The sequence below is a fragment of the Camelus bactrianus genome, chromosome 24 (assembly GCF_048773025.1).
Source record: "Camelus bactrianus isolate YW-2024 breed Bactrian camel chromosome 24, ASM4877302v1, whole genome shotgun sequence".
NCBI lineage: Eukaryota > Metazoa > Chordata > Mammalia > Artiodactyla > Camelidae > Camelus > Camelus bactrianus.
The window spans coordinates 2608676-2629092 of record NC_133562.1 but is presented as its reverse complement, the minus strand read 5'-3'; the positions used below and the strand labels follow the sequence as shown (position 1 = coordinate 2629092).

Here is a 20417-nt window from a genome sequence, read left to right as displayed (position 1 = left end):
TTGGCCTGACCAGGTGTCTGCTGGCCTGAGTGGATTTTTATCTCCAACATCTGGGGCTGCTTCCTTTCCAAGCTGAGGGCTGGTCAGCGCCTGTTCTTGTGGTGACTTCTTCTTCAGATGTGTCAGTAAATCCAGGTGCCGTTTTGGGGAGAGTCCATCTTGTCAAAATCACCTTGTTTCTCTGACTCTGCCCGTGCAGATACGGCCCCCCTCCCATCTCCACCTCGTGTGATCAGCCTCATTTGTCCGTAACTATAATTGCTAAGCATCTGAAAAAGGAGAGCCCAGGAAAAGTCCCCCAAACAAGCTTCTACATGCAGGCGATACAAGTATGGGGCCTGAAGGCTAACAGTGGGATTACCTCCAGGCCCTCAGCTGCTGGGAAACAGTGGAAACTTGGCTGCACTGCCTGCCTCCTGTTCACTGCTCACCTGTCTTTCTTCTGCGTTTCGTCCAATACTCTGCATGGTGTGGATATTTTCGTAAGGATTTCAGAAAGATAAATACGGTGTGTATTTTTCCAGGTCAGATTCCACAGCAGGCCTCTGAAGAGGTAAATACTGGTGCTCAGAGCAGGACACTGCTCCCTGGCAAGTCGTTCTCGAGGCAGAGACTTGCCAGAGGGTCACTGCAGGTTCTGCACGCTCTACAGAGAGCTTTTGTCTCCTGCGTTCTGGTCTCCAGATGGAGATAAACACTTGAATTTTTTTCTCAGTAGAATTGAAAGAAAAAAATTTTTTTAAATCACAAGCTAAGCTTTCAGTAAACAACCTTTGTTTTTATTCCTCCAAGCACCAGGGTGGTGGGCACCTCAAGTTCAAATTCTGCATCACTCGCCATTGTTCTTGCCAGCTGAGTTGTTCCCACGTTGTCAGTGGGTTGTGGGTTATGTTTGGATTCACTGCTCCTGTCCTGTTTGAGGTTTATTTAAAAGTACTGCCCCGTAGAGTGGAGGACTCTCTAGTGTCCAAACTTCCACAGGGAGGCTTTGAGGAAGAGCGATTTGTGCCCAAGCAGACGGTGACCTCTGAGGACATCCAAGTATTCCCAACACCCAGGGCCACGCTCTCCATGCAGGGCCTGCCTGCATCTCACTCTCCATCTGCAGTTTTCCAAGGGAAAATGAAGAATTGCAATAAACAGCTGACCCACAAACTTCCTTTCAAACAATAGTTTTTCTTCCCCAGATTAATTTCAAAAGCTACTGGCCAATTAGCTGAAAGGTCAGATCACAGACATCGCTCATCCCTGTGCCCTTAATAAACTTGCTCATGAGTCCTGAGAACGTTTAAAGACAGTTTGCAAATTAAAAGATGAAACCAAAATTAAATCGTGTTAGGTAGCCTCCACCCCTGTTGTCAGAGATGCTACGGCAGAACCGTATCCCCTGAGTAACAGAGCCTAAGTGAATACAGAATGACTTGAAAACAGATGATATCCCACTGCTAAGCAGGTGCTGGGTCCTCGAGTGCCCTGCCACAAATGCTTTTTAAGTCTTTAAGAAGAATTTAGATGAACTTATTTACAAAAGAGAAACAGACTCACAGACGTAGAGAACAAGCTTATGGTGACCAGGAGGAAAAGGGGGTGGGAGTGGTAAACTGGGAGCCCGCGATGTGCCGACACTAACTACTGTATATAAAATAGATGAACAACAGATCTCTTCTGCACAGCACAGGGAACTACATTCAATATCTTGTAGTAACCTGTAAGGAAAAAGAGTATGAAAACAAATACATGTATGTATGTATGACTGAATCACTATGCTGTGCACCAGAAATTGACACAACATTGTAAACTGACTGTACTTCAGTTAAAAAAAGAGGAATTTAGAAGTGTTCCTCATTTGAAGTCGAAAAATTGTAGGATCTTTTGGAGCTGGGAGAAGCTTTAAAAGTCTTCAAGTCCAGCTCCCTCATGATAGAATTCAAACAGTTGAAACTTACAGTGCAGGTTGGTTTAAGTGACTTTCATCCGCATCCATTCAGATGATCCCCGTGTGCAGAAGGACTTGTGAACCGTACGGACGAATGCGTGTGTTTTAATGGGGTCTGTGCCGTGTTCAACTTAGGAGGAACTTCGTGGGTTTCATTCCTTTCAGGCCTCATTCATCAAAAATCGCACAAACATTTCTGTGCACCGACCAACTGTCGGCAAAGTACAAGGTCGGGAACACAGCGTGACTTAGGAATGACGCAGTGGGCCGTGTGTATGAAGGGCCAGCTAGTACCAGTCTGTGATTTCGCTGCAACGTCAGACGTGGGCCATGCTCAGGCTGTTTCTCTCTCCCAACCCTAAACTGCTGAGCAGGTGAAGAAGTGAGGTCTGATTCAGCCCAAAACCATTCTTCCTGAGTCCCGGGACCAAGGTCCTTTACCCCCATGGACTCAATGGTTTTGGACAAGTTTATCAAGGCAGCCAACTTGAGTAGTGTTGGCCAGGGCAAGCTCTTTTTCTTGCCTTCTCACTCAAAAGGATGCTTCTGGAGATTTCTCACTGCTGTTGAAAACCTGAGACTGCCTGCACTGAACTATGTCTAGGGAGTTAGCTTACCTCTGTTTTATTCTTTTTTAAGATGCATTCTCTTTTTCCTTAAATCAAAGTGGATCCCACTTGTATCGTGAGAAAAAAAAAGCTTAATTAAAGAAGAGAGAGGCTAATGGAAGCTCTTGTCCCTCTGGCAGTGTCCCCGAGCAGGTGGCTGGAGGCTTTCTCCTTGCGTTGCTTTTCCTTGACAGAAGGCGGGCGGGTCCTTGGGGTCGCCCTCCCCTCCATTCTGAAGGCTGTCATTCTTCTGTTTCTCCTTGATTGCCTTTTCTCTGTGCATCCCCTTTGCAATGTGAACAAGTCCTCAGGATGAGTTCATGAGGGTTCTCTTTGGAGACATGCCTGATGAATGCTCTGTGACTCCGCCAGCAGGAGGCTCTTGTGCTGTGAACATCTGTCATGTTCCTCCCTCGCTGGGCTGCAGACACTTCCCCGTCCGCCTCTTCTCAGCTCTCCGTGCGCTGGTTCCATCCAGCCTGTCCCGGGGATCGGGGCCCCTGGGAGTGTGTCTCTCTCTCTGCATCTAAGAGCAGACTGTTGCCACTCTCCGCCGACCACCCCTCCCTTCTCTTCTAGACGCGAGTTTCTCTTGGGAGGCTGCATCTTTACCCCGCCACTCACAGCTGATTTATCTGCCTTTATCCTTCTGTTTCCGTGTCAAGAATGAAAACAGCCTTTGCGTTTCTGTTCACAGTGGTTCTGCTGCGAGCTGGCAGTGTTTGTGTAACTGCTGGGAAGGCGTGATTCTAGAACAGGGCTGATCGTCCAGAAAGAGCCAAATCCAGGTAGCAGTTCACTTAGGTAGATGGGGTTTCCAGAAATGCTGTGGAACATTCCAGTTCCAAGCCAGAGTCCTGCCAGGACTCACCCTGTTACTGGTCTTATTCCCGAATATTCCTTTGCTTTTGCAACATGGCCACAATCAAATATTTGAAGCGTGGCCCTCAGATTCCTTCCACGTACGAACACGTTTTATGCCAGTAACTAGGACAAGGCTTTTTCACCTCCAGAAGGCAGTAGAGCAGAGTGGTTAATTAGGGTGTAGATGCTAGAGTTACACTGTTTGGGCTCAGATACCAGCTCTGCAGGCAATCTCCCGTAAGTATTAGCTAAAATTCTTACCATGATCATTACTCCGTCATTTCCAAGGACACATCTCTCAAAGCACACAGGCAGTCAGGCTTTAATGCGAGTGTAGTGTATACATACATAGTTTTCATAAAAGCTGATACATCCTATACCTGTTAAAGCTTCTCCCAGAGGGAGGCATTCCGGGGAACCACTTCCATTTTCCCCAGCAGCCTGCATCCCCCCCACCCCAGAGTACAAACACTGCCATCACTGTTGTTGACTTAAACAAACATGGCTTGCAAAGACGGTCAGCTACCTCACAAAGTGCAGAGAGCATATTTTCCTTCAGTTTTTGAAGTCTTGCAGACGTTGACCGTCTCGGATAGCAACAGAGGACACCAGCGTGGGGTTCTGAAGGCTTCTCTCATGCTGCTTGGAGTCAGACTCCATGAGAGTGAAAGCAGCTCAGTTCCAAAGGCCAGACCAGTTCCTTCCCAAGAGGCTTCATCCAGACCAGTTTCCTATCCAGGAACCGCACACGGGCAGGTTAGAGAGGCATGGAGAAGGCTGAGGAACCGTTGGAAAGTAACATGGAGCTGAGAAGTGATCTGGGAAGGCGCAGAAGGACTTCAGAGGGAGATGGAGGGGAGCACGTGTGCTCTGGCCCAGTTTCTGCAGCTGGTCTCTGTTGGGTGGGGCTGGGGCAGCTTGGCTGAGCAGATGCCTGAAAGTGGCCAGCGCCGATCTGAGCTCCAGAGGCTGGAGACAGAGCAGAACTGAAGGGAAAGGGATTCACCCTCCGGGCCACTGAGATTAACCTCACATAGTGGAGTCACCGCAAAGAAGCGCGGGGTTCCCCCAGGCACAGCGTATCAGCTTGGGAAAAGGACCGTGGGGTCACTTTTCCAGTTGATGGGTGTACAATGATCTTAAGAATTATTGTTGTATAGCTCAAGTGGTAGAGCACATGCTTAGCTTACATGAGGTTCTGGGTTCAATCCCCAGTACCTCCTCTAAAAAGTAAATAAATAAACCAAATTAATTACCCCCCAAAAGAAAACCTTAAAAAAGTTTTTAAAAAAACTGTGTTAAAAGAAATAAAGGAGTAATGTTACTTTAAGAAAAAAAAAGGAATTACTGTTCTTTTAAAGTGACACAACATTCTCATGGTTATTATGTTCTTAAAAGGACATATAAATACCAGTGAAATATTTGCATCATGCAGTGAAACGTAGACATTGCACTAGGGGGCAATCGTGCCCTTGGCTTTGAGTCCTCGAGGGTGACCCCACCCTGACCCACACCTGAAGCCTCACTGCTCACACCAGGGGAATGTGAAAGGGACAGTAACAGTTGTCCCAACAATTTATGGGCAAGTTTCCAAAACAAATTTTCTAGCAACACAGTCAGACGAATCTTATTCTGCTTCTATTTTCAAGTCGAAAGTTTTTTTATGTTTTGTTAATGTTGAAAACATTTGTACCACTTTGAAGAATCTTTTAATTTTGAGTATGTTTTATAGATAAAAATATGTGTGTTTTTAACAAAACCCGTCCTTGTGATTTAAATCCTCACACAGCGTATGTGGTGTGAGGGCGATCGCAGTCACGGCGTGTGTGGGCTGTGGGCGATCACAGTTATTTCTAACATGACTTCTTATTTTGTAATCTTTATTTAGGATTTTATTAACAGATAAGTGTGTCTACATGGTTACGACTGTGTGTGTGTTTGTGTATCAGAAGTAATTTAATTTAAGGCTTCTGTGGGTGATCTCGGGATTTTTACTTTGAAATGCTTCATTCAAATTAATTTTAACACACGTAGCTTTTGTTTAAGAAAAAAGACTTCTCAAAATATTATGGCAAACTTAGGCTTCAAAGCCACTATTTTCATTTATTTTCTTATTTTAAGGTCTTAAAATAATGGGTGAGGAAAGGGAAGAAGGTATTTTGAATACTTGGGGCATTTTGTTTCAGTTTTTAATGCACTGCTTTATCTGCTTTTGCTGTGACGTGAGGCATAGTCAAGAGCGGTGTGGAAGCGCCTGCAGTTTATCCTAGTGGAGCTAAATTAAGGAAAACCACAATAAAAATTATGGAAGCTATAGAAATTTCCAACAGAGAAGAAAAGAAATGGTAATAATGGCCATTCAAGGTAGGATGAACTCTTACTGGAACTAAAATACTAGACAGTACAAATATGAAAACTGAGAAGGTGCCAACTGGAATTAAATACTAAGTTCCCGTATTTCTTAGGAAGAAGATGGCTATTGATTAAATGTATCTTTATTAAGACATATTAAATAATACCTACTCTGTTATTCTTTATTGCTTTTAAATATTCCATAATTATTTTTAGTTGAATAAGTGAGCAGGATGAGAGTCAGATTATTAATCAGAGAGCCGGGGGCTGACGGTTGTGACCAGCACCGCAGACCGAGGTTCCTGGGCTCTTAGATTTGTGTGTGGCCTCTCCATTAGTAGTGCCTGGTTTACACCGATCTTCTCTTAATTAAATCTGGCACGACCTTCTGGTGTCCAGTCAGGATTTCACGTGTTCTAGTAATGCGCCTGGAAACTGACATCACGGGAAACTAATGACCTGGACAAGACCACAGCTACTTGCACAGTCAGTGCTGCCACACTGTCTTATTCCAGCCTGGGAGGAGGGTTTTGGGGAATGGCACGCGTGATGGAAACATTGTCACGTGGAAGGAAACGCGTGCAGGAGGCAGTGACGGTTCTTCCAGGTATCAGAAGAGCGCACGTCTTTTGAGTCAGTTTGGGAGAAGTAGGCTTATCAGCAAGTTCCTGCTCACCTGACCTCTCCAGGTGACAGAGAAGACTCAGGTGGGGGAAGGATCCGCTCCCATGGAAAAAGAGATTTGTCACTGGTGTGACAGCTGTGGAAATTCAGTGACAAAAAAAGGCAAAAGCACTATTTAATGTCATTAAGTCATCGCTTGTGACACTACTCCTAAAAAAGCGTACTTCATTATAGCTCCAGAGTCTATTTTCTCCTGTTTGGCTAAATTAAACTTAAAATTCCACTGGATTTGTCACTAAATTAAATTTCCACTAGGCCAGTGAACATTCTGACCCTGTAATTTTGGACATAAACGGTGTTTCCCCTGAGACCTATCCTTAGAAATGCTGCCAGTTATATTTTTGAATTTAGGTTGAATAAAATATGCCCAAGTCTTCCCCATCATCCAGCAATTCTCAGTGTTTGCTTCTAAATCTTTCCTTGATTTCTGATGTTTCTTTTAAGCAGTAATGGGGGGTTATTCTTAGCGATTCAGGAAAATAAGCGAATTACATCCCATGCACCCAGCTACCTCCGTTTCCTTTTTCTTTTTCGGCCACTGAAAACAAAAATTATAAGAATGCCATGATTTTAATGAAGTAGCCTCAGGAGAGAGCAACACTATCAAGTAAGTGTTGTTAAGGATCATTAATTATTAACGCAGATGCCAGCTGTTTTCTGTGTCACCGTCAGTGCTTTTGTGACACACCAGGCAGATTCAGTCCGTAAACACGGCGGCAGGTTTCACCTTTTACGTTGCAGTCTTGCGGAAATGAAAGGCTACTAAATGTAAGCTTATAGACGGAAGTGTTCTGGAAGCATCGTATTGAAAAATCATGTGAAGTTTTGTCATAAAAACTTACTCAGAAGCCACTGAAGGGACATCTGATGATCTGCATGCGGAGTAACTGACCTCAGAATGCCTATTCTAGCTTACTGCCCGCGGCAGCAGTAACAACAATGGGGCAGGAATGTAGGGCCCCTGTATTCCATGAGCAAGAGCTTGTAAATGAACGCACGAATCGTAAGCCGCTCTTTTCCATGTCGGGAGTCCCCTGTCAGGGGTCCCCAGTTCTAATGGAGAGAGCTGGAGCCCGGCCAGCGCCCTGAGCCGGGACTCCGAGTTACCTGCAGCTGACTGCCCTCAGGGTCCCCACCCCTCCCTCTGCGCTGCGCCCACACCACCCGTCACCCCTCTGCTCCCTGGACCAGTCAGTCATGTGGTCGGAGACTGATGTTCACAAACAACGCCCCCCAGGCTTTGCGGGTCATTCTGAAGTTGTAGAAGTGCAGATGGGTTGACGTAGGTTGGAATCCCGACTGCAGAGTCTGGTGACTTTGCCCCCTCAGCCCCCTCAGCCCAGGTCTCACGTGAACTGGAAATGCAGTAGTTGTGATGCTGAATGACTGATGGTGCGTTTAGAGGGCTCATCCACGTGCCGTCCTCCTCAGCCCCTTCCTGGGTCCCCTCGACTCCCCAGCCCAGAGCCCACAGCTGCTTTGCGGGCAAAACAATGGTCTTGCCCTAGAATTCATCTCGGTGTCATCCAGAACTGCCCCGGTCTTCCCCAGTCTGATCAAACATCAACCCGTCCGTGACAGTGCGGCCCAGGCCCGGAAGCCCAGCTGAGCCCTGGCTCTGCCCTGGGGAGCCCGGGGCTTGCGGCTGGCCGTGCCGGTGGGGACCGTCCCCTGCCCAGCACTGTGGGCAGTAGTTTGCCGGAGTCATTTGGATCCGCCGTGCAGATCGGTAGTGTTGTTTGGATTTGGATTTGGCGAAGTATCATATCACGGCTGTGTAATAAAATTTTTATTAACACTGCAAAAGGAAAAAAAAGGTGACTCCTTCCTCCCCGAGGAGTCATCTCCAGGAGCCACACGCCGCTGTGTCTGGGAGTCCAGACGTCGCCGCCTGGACCTCGTTTCTACTGGCCGTGGGGACGCCAGGGAGCCATCCTGAAAACGTGCTTTGTTAGTGCCTTTAATCCATCTGGAGGAAGTACCCTAAGACCTTCCCTCTCGTTAACCAACGTGGAGCACGAGCTCCTTACTGCTCTTTACTGTTCATGGGCGATGCTTTCCTGCCTCTTGGGAGTTTTTGTCCAAAAAAATAGCCTCGCTGCCTCCGCTCTGGAGACTGATGTCTGCGCCCTCCAGGGACTCAGAGCCTCCGTCTGGACTCAGCCTTCTGATGCCTAGGCTCGTGGGCCCCCCTCCTCCAGGCCCGCCCTCCCTTCCATCCTTCCGTCCTTCCTTCCCCGTGGCTGTGGACACCTCGTCGTGCGTCTGGCTGCGCCCGTGCCTGTTAACCCTCCTCTCAAACAACCAGATGCTCCTTCCCCTGACACGCCCGGGCTTTCGGTCTGCAAGATCCCTTCCGAATTGTGTCTTTAACGTCTGTCTGCTCCTACTACTCTTAAAATCAGAACCCCCAGTTTTTATGAAAATTTCACGTTTTCTCCCAAGCTGGCTCCCTGTGTGTCCTTCCCCCCTCAGGTGGCATCGAGTCGCCCCCTGAACGTTCCACCTGGAGGACCTGCTGCCCTCATCCTTCCCGTCCAAGTCATATCCAGTGTGCGCTCCTCCACAGCAGGGGAAGTAGCACTCCTACTGTCTCTCCACCGGGAAAACACAGTCTCTTCCTGACTTCAGCCACCATAGACACATCACTGGCAGACAGTGGTCTTCAAACTGGTTCTGCTAGTGGATCTCCAAAAGAAGTTGGAGAAAATGATGTACTTCCTTTGAACTACTAAATTACTATCTAAATTTTTCATCAAAAAAGTGGGGAGGGTAGAGTTCAGTGGTAGAGCACACGCATAGCATGCACAAGGTCCTGGGTTCAATCCCCAGCACCTCCACTAAAAATTAATTTAATGAATAAATACATAATTTAAAAGACTTAATTACCTCCTACCCCCCAAAATAAAATTGTATCATATTTTTTTGTTTTTTTTTTTTAATTGAAATATAGTCAGTTACAATGTGTCGAATTCTGGTGTACAACATCATGTCTCAATCATACGTATACATATACATAAATTTGTTTTCATATTCTTTTTCATTAAAGATTGTTACAAGATGTTGAATATAGTTCCCTGTGCTACACAGCATCATATACTTATGTAAGTTTATTTGTTAATAGGAGGTAGAGAATATTAAATTAAATATTTTCTAAGATAAAATGAGGTTCGAAGTCATTAGAATAAATACTTAATGATATGTGATAAGTAGGTTTTAATCACCTTACCGATTAAAGGACACCAGACCTGAAGGAAAACACATGGAACGTTCATCCCTGGGTTTCATCTGGGAAAATTTGGCAGGTCTTACAGAACAATCCAGTTTCATTTCAAAGAATAAGCATTAGCAGCCTCTACAGCTTCAGGTGTTATGAATTCAGAGCATCTCAACTTGAACCAAAATACCCTGTTTCTGACATCAGATTTTGCCCTTAACTAAAATACGTTTCAGACAGGGAAGACGGGAGGCGCTGTGAGTTTCCGGAGTCAGCTTTTCAGTCGCCCGTTGGTTTCCCACCTGCAGGGTTTTCACGGGGGTGTGTCCGTGGTAGCAGTTGAGACAGGGGAGGGTTTGGTTGGGCTCGAGAAGGACCGCTGTTCATGGAGCTCCTTCTCAGGGAGATCAGTTTGGGTGGAGTCCACAAAGCTCTTAAGTACCTGGAAATGACTACTTTCGGAGTGACTCGTTTTCCCCTTGGAACATCGCCGTGTGTCTGCAGTGGTGTGCACGTCTCAGGTGAACTTCAGGAGGACACCGACCTGACTGCGCTTTGTATGCGAGCGTGGTGTATTCTTGCCGTAGCTCTGTCTTATACGACGGCCAGCGTCTCGAAAGTAGAGGCCGTGTTTCTAGTCCCCAGCTCTGCATCCCTTCCCATTCCTCGCAGGATGCCTGGCACGGAGTGGGCCAAGTGCTCATCTGCGGGTGCAGGCCCCACACTCAGATTCCTATGGGGCCAGGGAGGGGGTGTGGATTAGTGAAGCCAGCTGGGGATGCGACCGCAGGGCAATGAGCAACTGTGTGCACTGGACGGGCAGACCGCGTCCCCAGACCACCGAGGGAGACCTGCATCCAAACACTAGTGCCGCAACGTTGCCTGCTGTGCAGAGATGGGGAGTCACGCCTCGGGCCTTGGAAAACTGGCCTGAAGATGTGACTTTCCATCTCCCGAGCTGAGAGCCGCGGACTGGAGGGCTTGATCTGAAGCACATGGGGAGGAGGGGTCCTGGCAGGGGATCCTCGAGGGGGGTCCTGGGGAGGTGGCCCCTCATTAAAGGATCTGGGTTTTATGCAATGGAAACCCCTTGAAAGACTTTTTCTTAAGCAGGAAAATGATGTTTTGCAGAAACTACTGTGGCTGAGATGGAGAGAACAGGCCGGGGGGAGCCCGAGAGTGAGGCTGCTCTGGTCATTCAGGGGTGTGTGGCTTGGGCTGGTGGCAGGGGTGGGGGGTGCCAGTGGGGGGAGTCAGCCGGGACGTGCTGGGTTCTGGAAGCACCCGGGTGCAGGAGAGGATGGAGCTGCCCAGAAGCGGACTTGGGAGAGGCTGTGCTCATGAAGCTGGACTTCATTCTGTGGCAGTGGGTCCGTGGAAGGTTTAAAGGAGGGAACTGGCCAGGGGGCGGGGGCGTGTAGCTCAGTGGTAGATCATGTGCTTAGCCTTCGTGAGGTCCTGGCTCCCATCCCCAGTACCTCCATTTAAAGAGAAACGAGGAAATGAAAATAAAGGAGGGAACTAATCTGATAGAAAAACAAGTCTAAAGAGGGTGTTTGCGGACAGTTGACGTGGGTTCCTTCTCTTATTCTTGCTGGGATCGTGGTAACTTGTGCACACACAGCTGTCAGGGGGAGCTCCTCTGAGTCCCTCTGACCGTGGGGTCAGACCTCAGACTCAGCCCCACCGCTCCAAGGCCGGGTGACCTTGCGCAACTTTCCTGGCTTCTCTCCGCCTCCGTCTCCTCTCCCTAAAATGGAGGAGCAGTAGCAACTATTACATAGGATTGTGATGTTTAAATTGATGACATAACACATGCAAAATACTCAGAGCACACCTGGGGAATAGTAAGAGCTCAGAAGAAGGGAGGTGTTCCTCTGCTTGCGGTGGAATGCCAGCGCGTAGCTGTGCTGTCTTCCCTTCCAAACTCTCAGACGCCGCTGTGAGCTCAGGACCTCAATTCTCAGCAGTCCTGTTTGACGCAGAAGACGTGCTGCATAGAAATGGCAGTGTGCCGGGCGCAGCATTCATCCATCAAGGCTTGCAGTCCTGATTTTCAGCACCTCCCACTGCGGTGAGCGAGGGCTCGTCGGGCACAACAGCCGTCCATGAATGTCCTTCACCCCGCTCTCCCTGGCTTGTACTTGATTTTACTCTGCTCTCGTTCCTTCTGCCCTTTCTCGTTGCTGCTCCTTCAGGCACTAAGGGTGTCAGGATGGCCCCTCCGCACGTCTCCTTCTCAGCAGAGCGAGGTCTGTGCGAGCCGACCACCAGGAGGGAAATGGAACGTATCACTGGCCTGATACTATTGAAATTTGGGGCCCTGCCTTTCAAAGGCTTTGGTCCCAGGGGGACAACTGCTGAGAATAACCCTCCCATGTATCGTGCTGACATCTGTGAGCACACAGCACAGCGAACCGGGCTCCCACCCAGCCAGCGACTGCAGGAATCAAAGACCGGGCTGTCAACCGTAGCTGTTCATACCGGGGGAGGAGGGTTTCCAGCATCCTTGCCTGCTGTTTTGGATTCCTTGACTGAGGAGTTTTGCTGTCCATCTGCCCTGTGAGCGATCCCGTGACCTCTCTCTGGATTGTTCTCCCTGTGCTGAGGGCGTTTCCCACCCCCGCTCTAGGGAGACGGATGTGGAAGGTGAAGGATTACCTCCTGACCGCCCCCGCCCCGTGCTCCTCCCCCGGTTTCAGCCCTGCTATGGCGTGGCCTGAGAGCAACCGCCCTGGGCACCTGGCACACCTCTGTGGACTCACGGTGTCGGCTGCACGACAGCCACAGTCACTGCGACCCCACCAGGAGCTGCTCAGACCCAGTGGTGTCTGTGAGATCTACTCCACCCGGCCTCCAACATGATTTTTGATTTTGTTTTGAGAAGTGTATCTCTGAGAAAGTCTTAATGTATTCGGGTCTCAGGAAATAATTTGAAATATGTTGAATAGAGAAGAAAAACAGGATTGACAAATTTTGCATTAAAACCCTTACGTTTGGGTGACTGCCTTCTTCTATTTTCCCTCCTCCAAAAAAAAAAACAAAAAACATACACACACAAGATTTGAATGAACATTCATGAAAATATCTTGAATCATCAGCCAAGAAGACGAGAGTCTGCAGTGTGTGCCCTGAGCAGCTTTATTGTTGAACTGCCCCAGGGACCAGGGGCGGGAGAGGACCACGTGGTGTGCAGGCGGGGACACGCTCACGTCCTGCCCTCACCTACTGCATCCTTCTCTCCTGATCTTTTCTTTCAGTCCAGGTCAGTGGGTGAGAACCTCGTCAAGATTAAACTATATGTCATCACCCAAGTGAGCCACTAATGCTTATAAATGCCCTTTATTTTCAAGATAACCCAAATCTAGTCACGTAAACAAAAAGCCATGTCATCTTAAATACCAGTGTGCACCTCGGTGAAGTGGTGCAGCCATGTGCCTGAAGTTCTTTCTAAGTCGAAAAGAATTGGGATTTCTTGATTCAAAGAGCTTGTATACAGGTCAAACTAATCAGTGATTCAAAACCTACAAATCTTGTGTGTCCCACAGTGACTCCTCCACGTGAGACTACCCGGGAGTCGGAGGGGCAGCCGAACGCCCAGGTGCTGGGGCTCTGTGATCCCCGCCCCCACCCCCACCCCCCCAGGAGACCCAACCTCCGGCCCCGGCCAATAAATCTAGAGTCTCTTGGGTTAGGACATCAAGACTGTTTTAAAGCACCACAGTAGTTGTAATATGCCGCCAGTGTTGAGAACCACTGCCTTCGACAGAAGCAGCCAGGATCACACTCTGGCTACAGGGTGATGGGTTAAGTTTGGTGGCCAAGCCTTGGGGCAGGGAGATGCAGGGAAGCTGCCTCTTAGTGGTTGGGAGCAATTCCATGGCGGCACCACCAGGCGGCGCTCTGAGGCCTCGGGGACCAGCAAGCTCCTTCTGAAGAAGCCTCTGACAAAGGTGCCCCACTCCTGTGACCCGGGAAGGAGGAAAGGCAGTGCACTTTCGAGGTCCTCCGGATACTTTCCGAAAGACGTCAAGAAACAGACTCGTACAAATATTATATACTCATATTAATGTTTTTATATTTAATACAACATTTTCATAGCAAATAATACGGTGTATGCACATGCATACAGACTTACTCATTCATTCATTCACTGAGCCCCTGCTGTGTGCTGGGTGTTCCGCAGGCACTAAGGGGAGAGAGGTCACCACGACAGCCACATTCCCCTCCAGGGGGGAGCTTGAGACCAGTGACCGGGAGGGGTCTAGCGCTAAGAAAAGGCGGGCGAGTTGCACCTTGGAACTTGCCCCCAACCAGGAACATCTCTGTCGGGCAGCAGGGAAGAGGGCGCTTTTTCGTCCTGCAGGCACCTGCGGTCCAGGATGCTGGGACACCTGATTCTTCTCCGATCTGGTCCTGAAAGTTTCTGAGTAGGTGACAGAGACCTGTGTATCTGGTGAAGGAGGCCGAAAGCGCCACCCCTTTGTCTCAGGGTCACATTGGGATGGCTGTCTGTTTACACAAAGATGGACTCAGGGTATTTTTTCCTTGTGAATAAGAAACAAGCTGTTAAGTACACAATGGAGGTATGGCTCTGTCTGCGAGCTCAAAGCCTAGTGATTGATGGGACCCGATGTTTACTTGTCTCCTCTGTAACCTTGAGCAAAGTCACCGAAATCTGCAGCCTCTGCATCAGGAGAATGGCACGCACATGCCAAGGGACGGGCCTGGGTGGCAGGTGTGGCTCCGTGGGAGGTGGCGTACGAGGTCTCACAAAGGGACTGGACCCAGAGGCCTGGGAAGTGGCGAGGTTCTCCCCAGGAGGGGAACGGTGTGGCCAGAGCAGCAGGAGGAAAGGCAGGCATTTGTGTTCCGAGGAGAGGGGTGGAGGCTTGACAGTGAGAAAGAAGAACACACAGGAACCCACTGGTCACTGGTCCAGAGGAATGAGAGGTGTCTGAAGGGGCCCCCGGCTGTGCCCGCATCACTCAGCATCTGAGCCTCAGCCTAGGAGTGACCGTCGATGAATATCCTTAAATGCACTTTGTTTTTGTTCTAACGTGTGGCTGTGTCTGAAATGCCTGAGTGCACCTTAACTCCACAAATCCTCAAAATAACCCTGAGAAGTGTTCGTGACCTCAGTACATAGATAAAGAGTCAGACACTGACGGTCACAGTAGCCAGGCGACGTGCCCCAGATCACACAGAGGGTTCAAAGCCAGAGGAGATCTCAGATTCAAGTATTTGAGCTCTAAACCGAGTGATCTGTCCTGTCAGGGTCCAGTAGGACAGCCAGGCCGTCCCAGCATGTCCCTGGGCGCTTATCTGAGCCCACACTCAGTGCGTGGCTGTCCACGCCTTCAAAGTTATCTTCCACTCATGTCCTCCTCACACCTTTGCTGATCAGAAGAAGATTTACGCTGTCACGATGACACCTCAAATATGCCTGGGCATAGAGTTGGGTTTTTTCAAAAATCTGCATGGACAAAAAGTTGAAATGCCAGCTTTCTGTGCCTGCCGGGGCTTTTACAGTACCTGGAGCGCTGGCGTTTTGTCATACCTGTTTCGTCTCTTTTTCTTTCCAGTCTGTGAAGAGCTTTTTAATACTCAGATCCCAAGCACTAGGCAGGAAGAGTCTAGTCATGTTTGGTGGTGGGAAGGACGACAGCTTGGAACTTCAGCTCCTCTCTCACTTTGGGAAGTCAGGCAAAAGTTAAAAAAAAAAAAAGATTAATTTGACAGCACAGAGTAAGAAAAATATTAGAAACTAGAAAAGGCCATTTTTTCCTATCAGGGCTCATTTCATTGTCTGTACCATTTCGCTGGGATATCTGCCAGTTGTTAGCAGGAAGAGTAACGTTATCCATTTCTTAAAATCTCACTCTTGAGTATTATGGAGATAAATAGCTAAATGATGAAGAAATGACTTCCTTTCACGGCAGTCATTTAAGAGGGGCAGAATGACCTCACATGCAGATTGGCTGGATGACAGGAGAAAATTCACCCACGAGTGCAAAGCTCAGGATTCCTACAGGTGCTGTTTTAGGAAGAGAAGCCTCTTGCCTCGACACTAGAAAGGCGAGTCCTGTCCGCCTGTGAAAGTGAGGGACTGCATGTGGCGGTCCAGAGGTTTATTTGCAAGCCCCAGAGATTTTCCAGTTGCAAACTTACAAAGAAAAAAAAAGTCTCTTCTCTGTTTTGCCTGCAGGACCGATGCAAGAGACCATCTACGACTTCTGGAGGATGGTGTGGCACGAGAGCACGGCGAGCATCATCATGGTGACCAACCTGGTGGAGGTGGGGAGGGTGAGTCAGCGCTCACGCGGGGCGTTCGGCCCCTGCTTCACTGGTGTGCGGAGTGAGGCGAGGGCAAGTTCTGGAGGCACCGTGTGCATCCAGACAACGTTAACCACTCAGTTCCTCCATCGCTTGCCACACTGGCTTATAGATTATCAGTAAACACAGCCTGAACTGCTTTCATTTGTTGCAACAGCAACAGGCAGGAGAGGCACTCAGGGTTTAGCAGCGGTTGTCAGCTGGCTGCACTGGGCACGCGGAAACCAGAAGCACCGCAAAGTGCGCGCTGGCAGTTGGGGGTCAGGACGCCGTGGGAGGTGCGGGAAAGTCCCCCGTGGGAGCCGCCCGCAGCCCTGGAGTCAGCCCCGGCTTAGAACTCCAGCATCTCCTCTCCTCAGACTTGACTTTCCTCGTCTCCTGACTTGCAAAGTGGAGACCACACTCCGCCCCCCGGGTCTCGTATCCCTTCATCTGTGCTGTTAATAAGCTACTTTTATTCAACCAGGAAACTCTCACGTAGTTAAGATCTCAGTCCTAGCACGCGACAGGCGTATTTCCAACACGAAATTTTAAAATGAGAAGATACACAGGGTGCAACTGCTTGGTTGAATAGTGGAGCCAATTCCATGGTTCTGCTTGAGAACCGTGGCTTCTTAGAGAAGTCGATGTTCGGAGGTTTACCAGAGATTAGCCTTGAATTGAAATATTGGGGCAGAAACCATAAAGGAGATGTTCCTAGGAGTCTCTGTTAGCCTTCAAAAGAGAAAGAAATCCTGCTGTTCACAACGCAGACCTGGAGGGCATCACGTCCCATGAAATAAGCCGGTCGCAGGAGGACAGGCACGCGCAGTCCCACTCACAGGAGAGGCCTGGAGCGGTCGGGTTCATAGAAGCGGGAGGTTCAAGGGTGGTCGCCGGGGGGGAGGAGTGGGTGGGGGTGTGAAGTGGGCTCAGCGTGCGTAAAGTTTCAGCTACGCCAGGTTCTCTAGACCTGCTGCGCAAGTAGGGCCGCTGGCCAGCGATGTGGCGCCGTGCACTCGAGTTGTTACGAGGATAGAGCTCGTGTAAAGTGCTCTTACCACGCGCGCACGCGCACACGCACACGCTTGCACACGCACACGCAAGCAGGAACCCGCGGCAGGTGTCGGGCGTTGTCTGCCTCCCTGGCGGTAGTGACGGTCGGTGCCCAGGAGGTATGCGTGTGTTGAAACCCATCAAACTGTGCAGGTGCCGTCCTTTGTATGTCAGTTGTGCTTCAGTAAAGCTGTTTTAGAAACAGATTTTCTGAAGGTATCAGAAAGCACGAACTGGGAAGAAGAAAGACATTAAGAAGTGGGAGCTACTTTACTCACAATTCTAGCAAAAATGGCCAACTAACTTACCTGAAGACCATCCTCCTACAAACGTCTAGACATTTTCAGTAAAATATAGATGTGTATTTTAATGCATTTCATACAAAATGTACATGTATATGTAAACACATGTGTTTAAAATGTTGGAATATATGTGTATACATGCATGACTGGACATGATGCTGTACACCAGACGCTGACACATTGTAACTGACTGTACTTCAATTAAAAAAAAGAAAAGTTTAGCTTAGCTCTCAAGGAAGTAAACCAGGAGAGACCAGAAAGAAGTGAGGGGGAGAGACGACCAGAGGCGGGCGCGCCCAGCAGCTGCCCGTTGGAGGCCGGGCGCCGTTGTGCCTGTCAGTCTTGGGGAGAGGCTGGGAGGGCGTCAGGCTTGTGATCTTGGATCTTGGGTTTGAAAGCCCACCAAGAGCGGGAGGTAACATCTCGGGGAGATGCAATGCTGAGAATCTGAACTGAGACTGTCGGGTAAGACCCAAACCCTCCAAGGGTGGACGCTCAGAGGAAGGGTGAAAGGGGAGGGGCGGGGGGGGAGGGAAGCCAGCGGGCACCAGAGCAGGAAACAGCACGGAAGCAGATGGGTCTTCCCTTTGGATCCGGGTAAGAAAGCACTTCCACTGTCTGTTGGACATGGTACCTTCCTCTGGGACCCAGATTTCACTCCGAGTTACCTGCCTTGGAATAGCAAAATAGAAGGGCCAGGGCGTGGTGGTGTCTGTTTCTTCCATCTGGCACCGGGACCTGTCCCTTACAGGGTGGCCACCATTGACATTTTTGATGGGAACTATTCTTTTGGGCAAATAGCCACAGACTGTTCACTAACGGTGTGAAGTGAAGGAGAGAGGGAGGCCAGGTTCAGGTTTCCCTGTAGATAGAAGCCCACAGGCTCCCAGAAACTCAGTAATTTTAGGTCTGGTAAGCTTATTTTAGAAAAAAAAATCCTTCCAAATCCTCGCCCCATTTGTGGGCATGCTGTCAGCTCTGGAGAGTCCCCTGTTACCATCTTCAGTTAGTCGTGCCCGTAGTGGCATCTGTCCTTGAAACGTCTGGTGTTATTGAGGGTGCTGACAGCAGGGCGCATTCCTTCCGGGAAACGGTCTAACCTTATTCCAGGCCATTTCCCGTGGCTAATCCGGCACATCTGCTGAGAGATGACATCCCTGTCTTCCATGCCTAGAAACAGCGACAACAAACCACAAAAGAAATGAAAACGACGTGGTTTCTCGGGGCAGCAACTGCCTACTTAACATGTCGACTGTGCACGGCGGGCCCTTCATGAATCAGGCATGAGCCCGGCGGACGCTGTTTGTTGACACAGACTTGCTGCTGATTCATTAAGTCGGAGCGGAGAGCCTCCCCGGGTTTTGCCCTGCAGCGCTCCGCATCAGGCCGGTGTAATTGCCGGGCTCAGGGCGCCGGGAGGCCTTGCGTTCGCAGCACCTGTGCGGGAGACTCAGCCGCCGCACTTCCCTCCAGCGGGGTCCGCGCTGCATCTGCCAGGGCCTGTCATTATCTGAGATGCCAAGTCGCCACCGTGCGTCCCTCCCGGCCAGTGTGTGGTGGGAAGGGACCTCGTCAGTTTTCCTGACGCCTGCTGACAGCTGCACACCTGGCAGGTGACCTGCGGCCGGGGTGTGTTGTGGCTGTTTTCCCTCTTTCACGACCCCGCCCGAGGGGTGCCGAGCTCTTCCTCTGGTCACCTGTCTCCCAGACGCTCCCATTCACACTGTCTGCGTGCAGACTCAGAGCTCCGCGCGCTGTTGTACTGACCCACCTGCCAAATGTCTTAGGACCAAATCCGGGGGCTCCCTGAGGAGATTTTTGCACTGGTAATCTCAGCTAATGATTTCTAAGCATATTTAGTCAGTTTTATGAAGACCTCATTAGAATGTGACTGTTCATTAAAAATTCAAATGAGGTCTCATAGTCACAGAGGAGAATTATTGTCGCACTGCTCTGAAGAGCTCTGATAACAGGTGATGCAGGGTTTTGGAGCTAAGACAAGTAGGGACCAGAGATGTTAATAACCCCTGTCGATCTAAAGGATGCAAAGGAAATCACCGAAAGAGATGCTTTAAAGGCTGTCGTCTGCCCATAGAGGGTGACCTGCCGTTCCTTTCACAACGTCTGCCACGAACAGAGTAACAAAAGGGAAAAGTTTAAGACTCACATTGGATGTCAGAAGTAGCGATTAATTCACATGCAGGGAAGGTTTATCAAGATTCCAAGCACCCCTGTCACAGCCAGCAAAGAACATCTGCTTTTCTACAAAAGCCACCAGATCCAGGCTCAACCGAAGAGGCTGGAGAGAGTCAAGATTTCCCCTTTATAACATGTGGAAATGCTGTTTAATAGTAAAAATAACAAATAATGCCTAACAGTATAAAAAATAATCTTTATTACAAAAATCTTTGCAGCTGTTCCAAGACATCAAATTCGTACATGAACAAAAAGAGACAAATTCTTTTTGTGGACCTTGCAGAGGTGTTTCTGTCTTGAACGCTCACAGTCACCTTTCATCCGTCTTTTTTTTTAATAAATTATATATTTAAGATTGACGTTAGTGGGGAGGGTGTAGCTTAGTGGTAGGGTGCATGCTTAGCATGCACGAGGTCATGGGTTCAATCCCCAGTACCTCTGCTAACGAAAAAACAGTAACAATAATAAATAAATATTACCTCCCATCCAAAAAAAATAAAACGCAAGAATAAAAAATTTCATGAATGTTTAAAAAAAAGAAGGCTGATACTTGGTGACCTGGGAACATGGACAGTGCCCCGAAGTCACAGTTGTGTGTGTGACACGGTCCTGCGGATGGATGCCAGTGAGGGTCACCACAGCTCTCAGATGACAGGGATGTGGCTGTGTTTCGCCTCCCTGATTAACGCCTTTGTGTGACGTTGGCATTTCAGCCCCATCCATTCTGTCCCTTTAGAAAGGGCAAAGTCACTTTTACTCGAATATCAGTGATGAATTGTAAACTGGGCTCCGAGGCCATTCTTCCCATGCGGTGAGTCATCTGGTGCTCTCTGATCAGCCGTCTCCAGTGTCACCAGGGTGGCAGGGCCTGCGGGATCGGCCCGCAG

General features: G+C 49.1%; 1 protein-coding gene across 2 annotated transcripts in view; it reads left to right on the top strand.

Annotated features, from left to right (window-relative positions):
- The window catches only part of PTPRM (protein tyrosine phosphatase receptor type M), a 605027-nt gene that overhangs the window by 545209 nt on the left and 39401 nt on the right, over nucleotides 1–20417 (top strand). For both annotated transcript variants that reach the window (XM_074352449.1, XM_074352450.1), the window contains one exon: nucleotides 15870–15967. In XM_074352449.1, the coding sequence (XP_074208550.1) occupies nucleotides 15870–15967 (98 nt within the window). The remainder of the gene's footprint in view (nucleotides 1–15869; nucleotides 15968–20417) is intronic.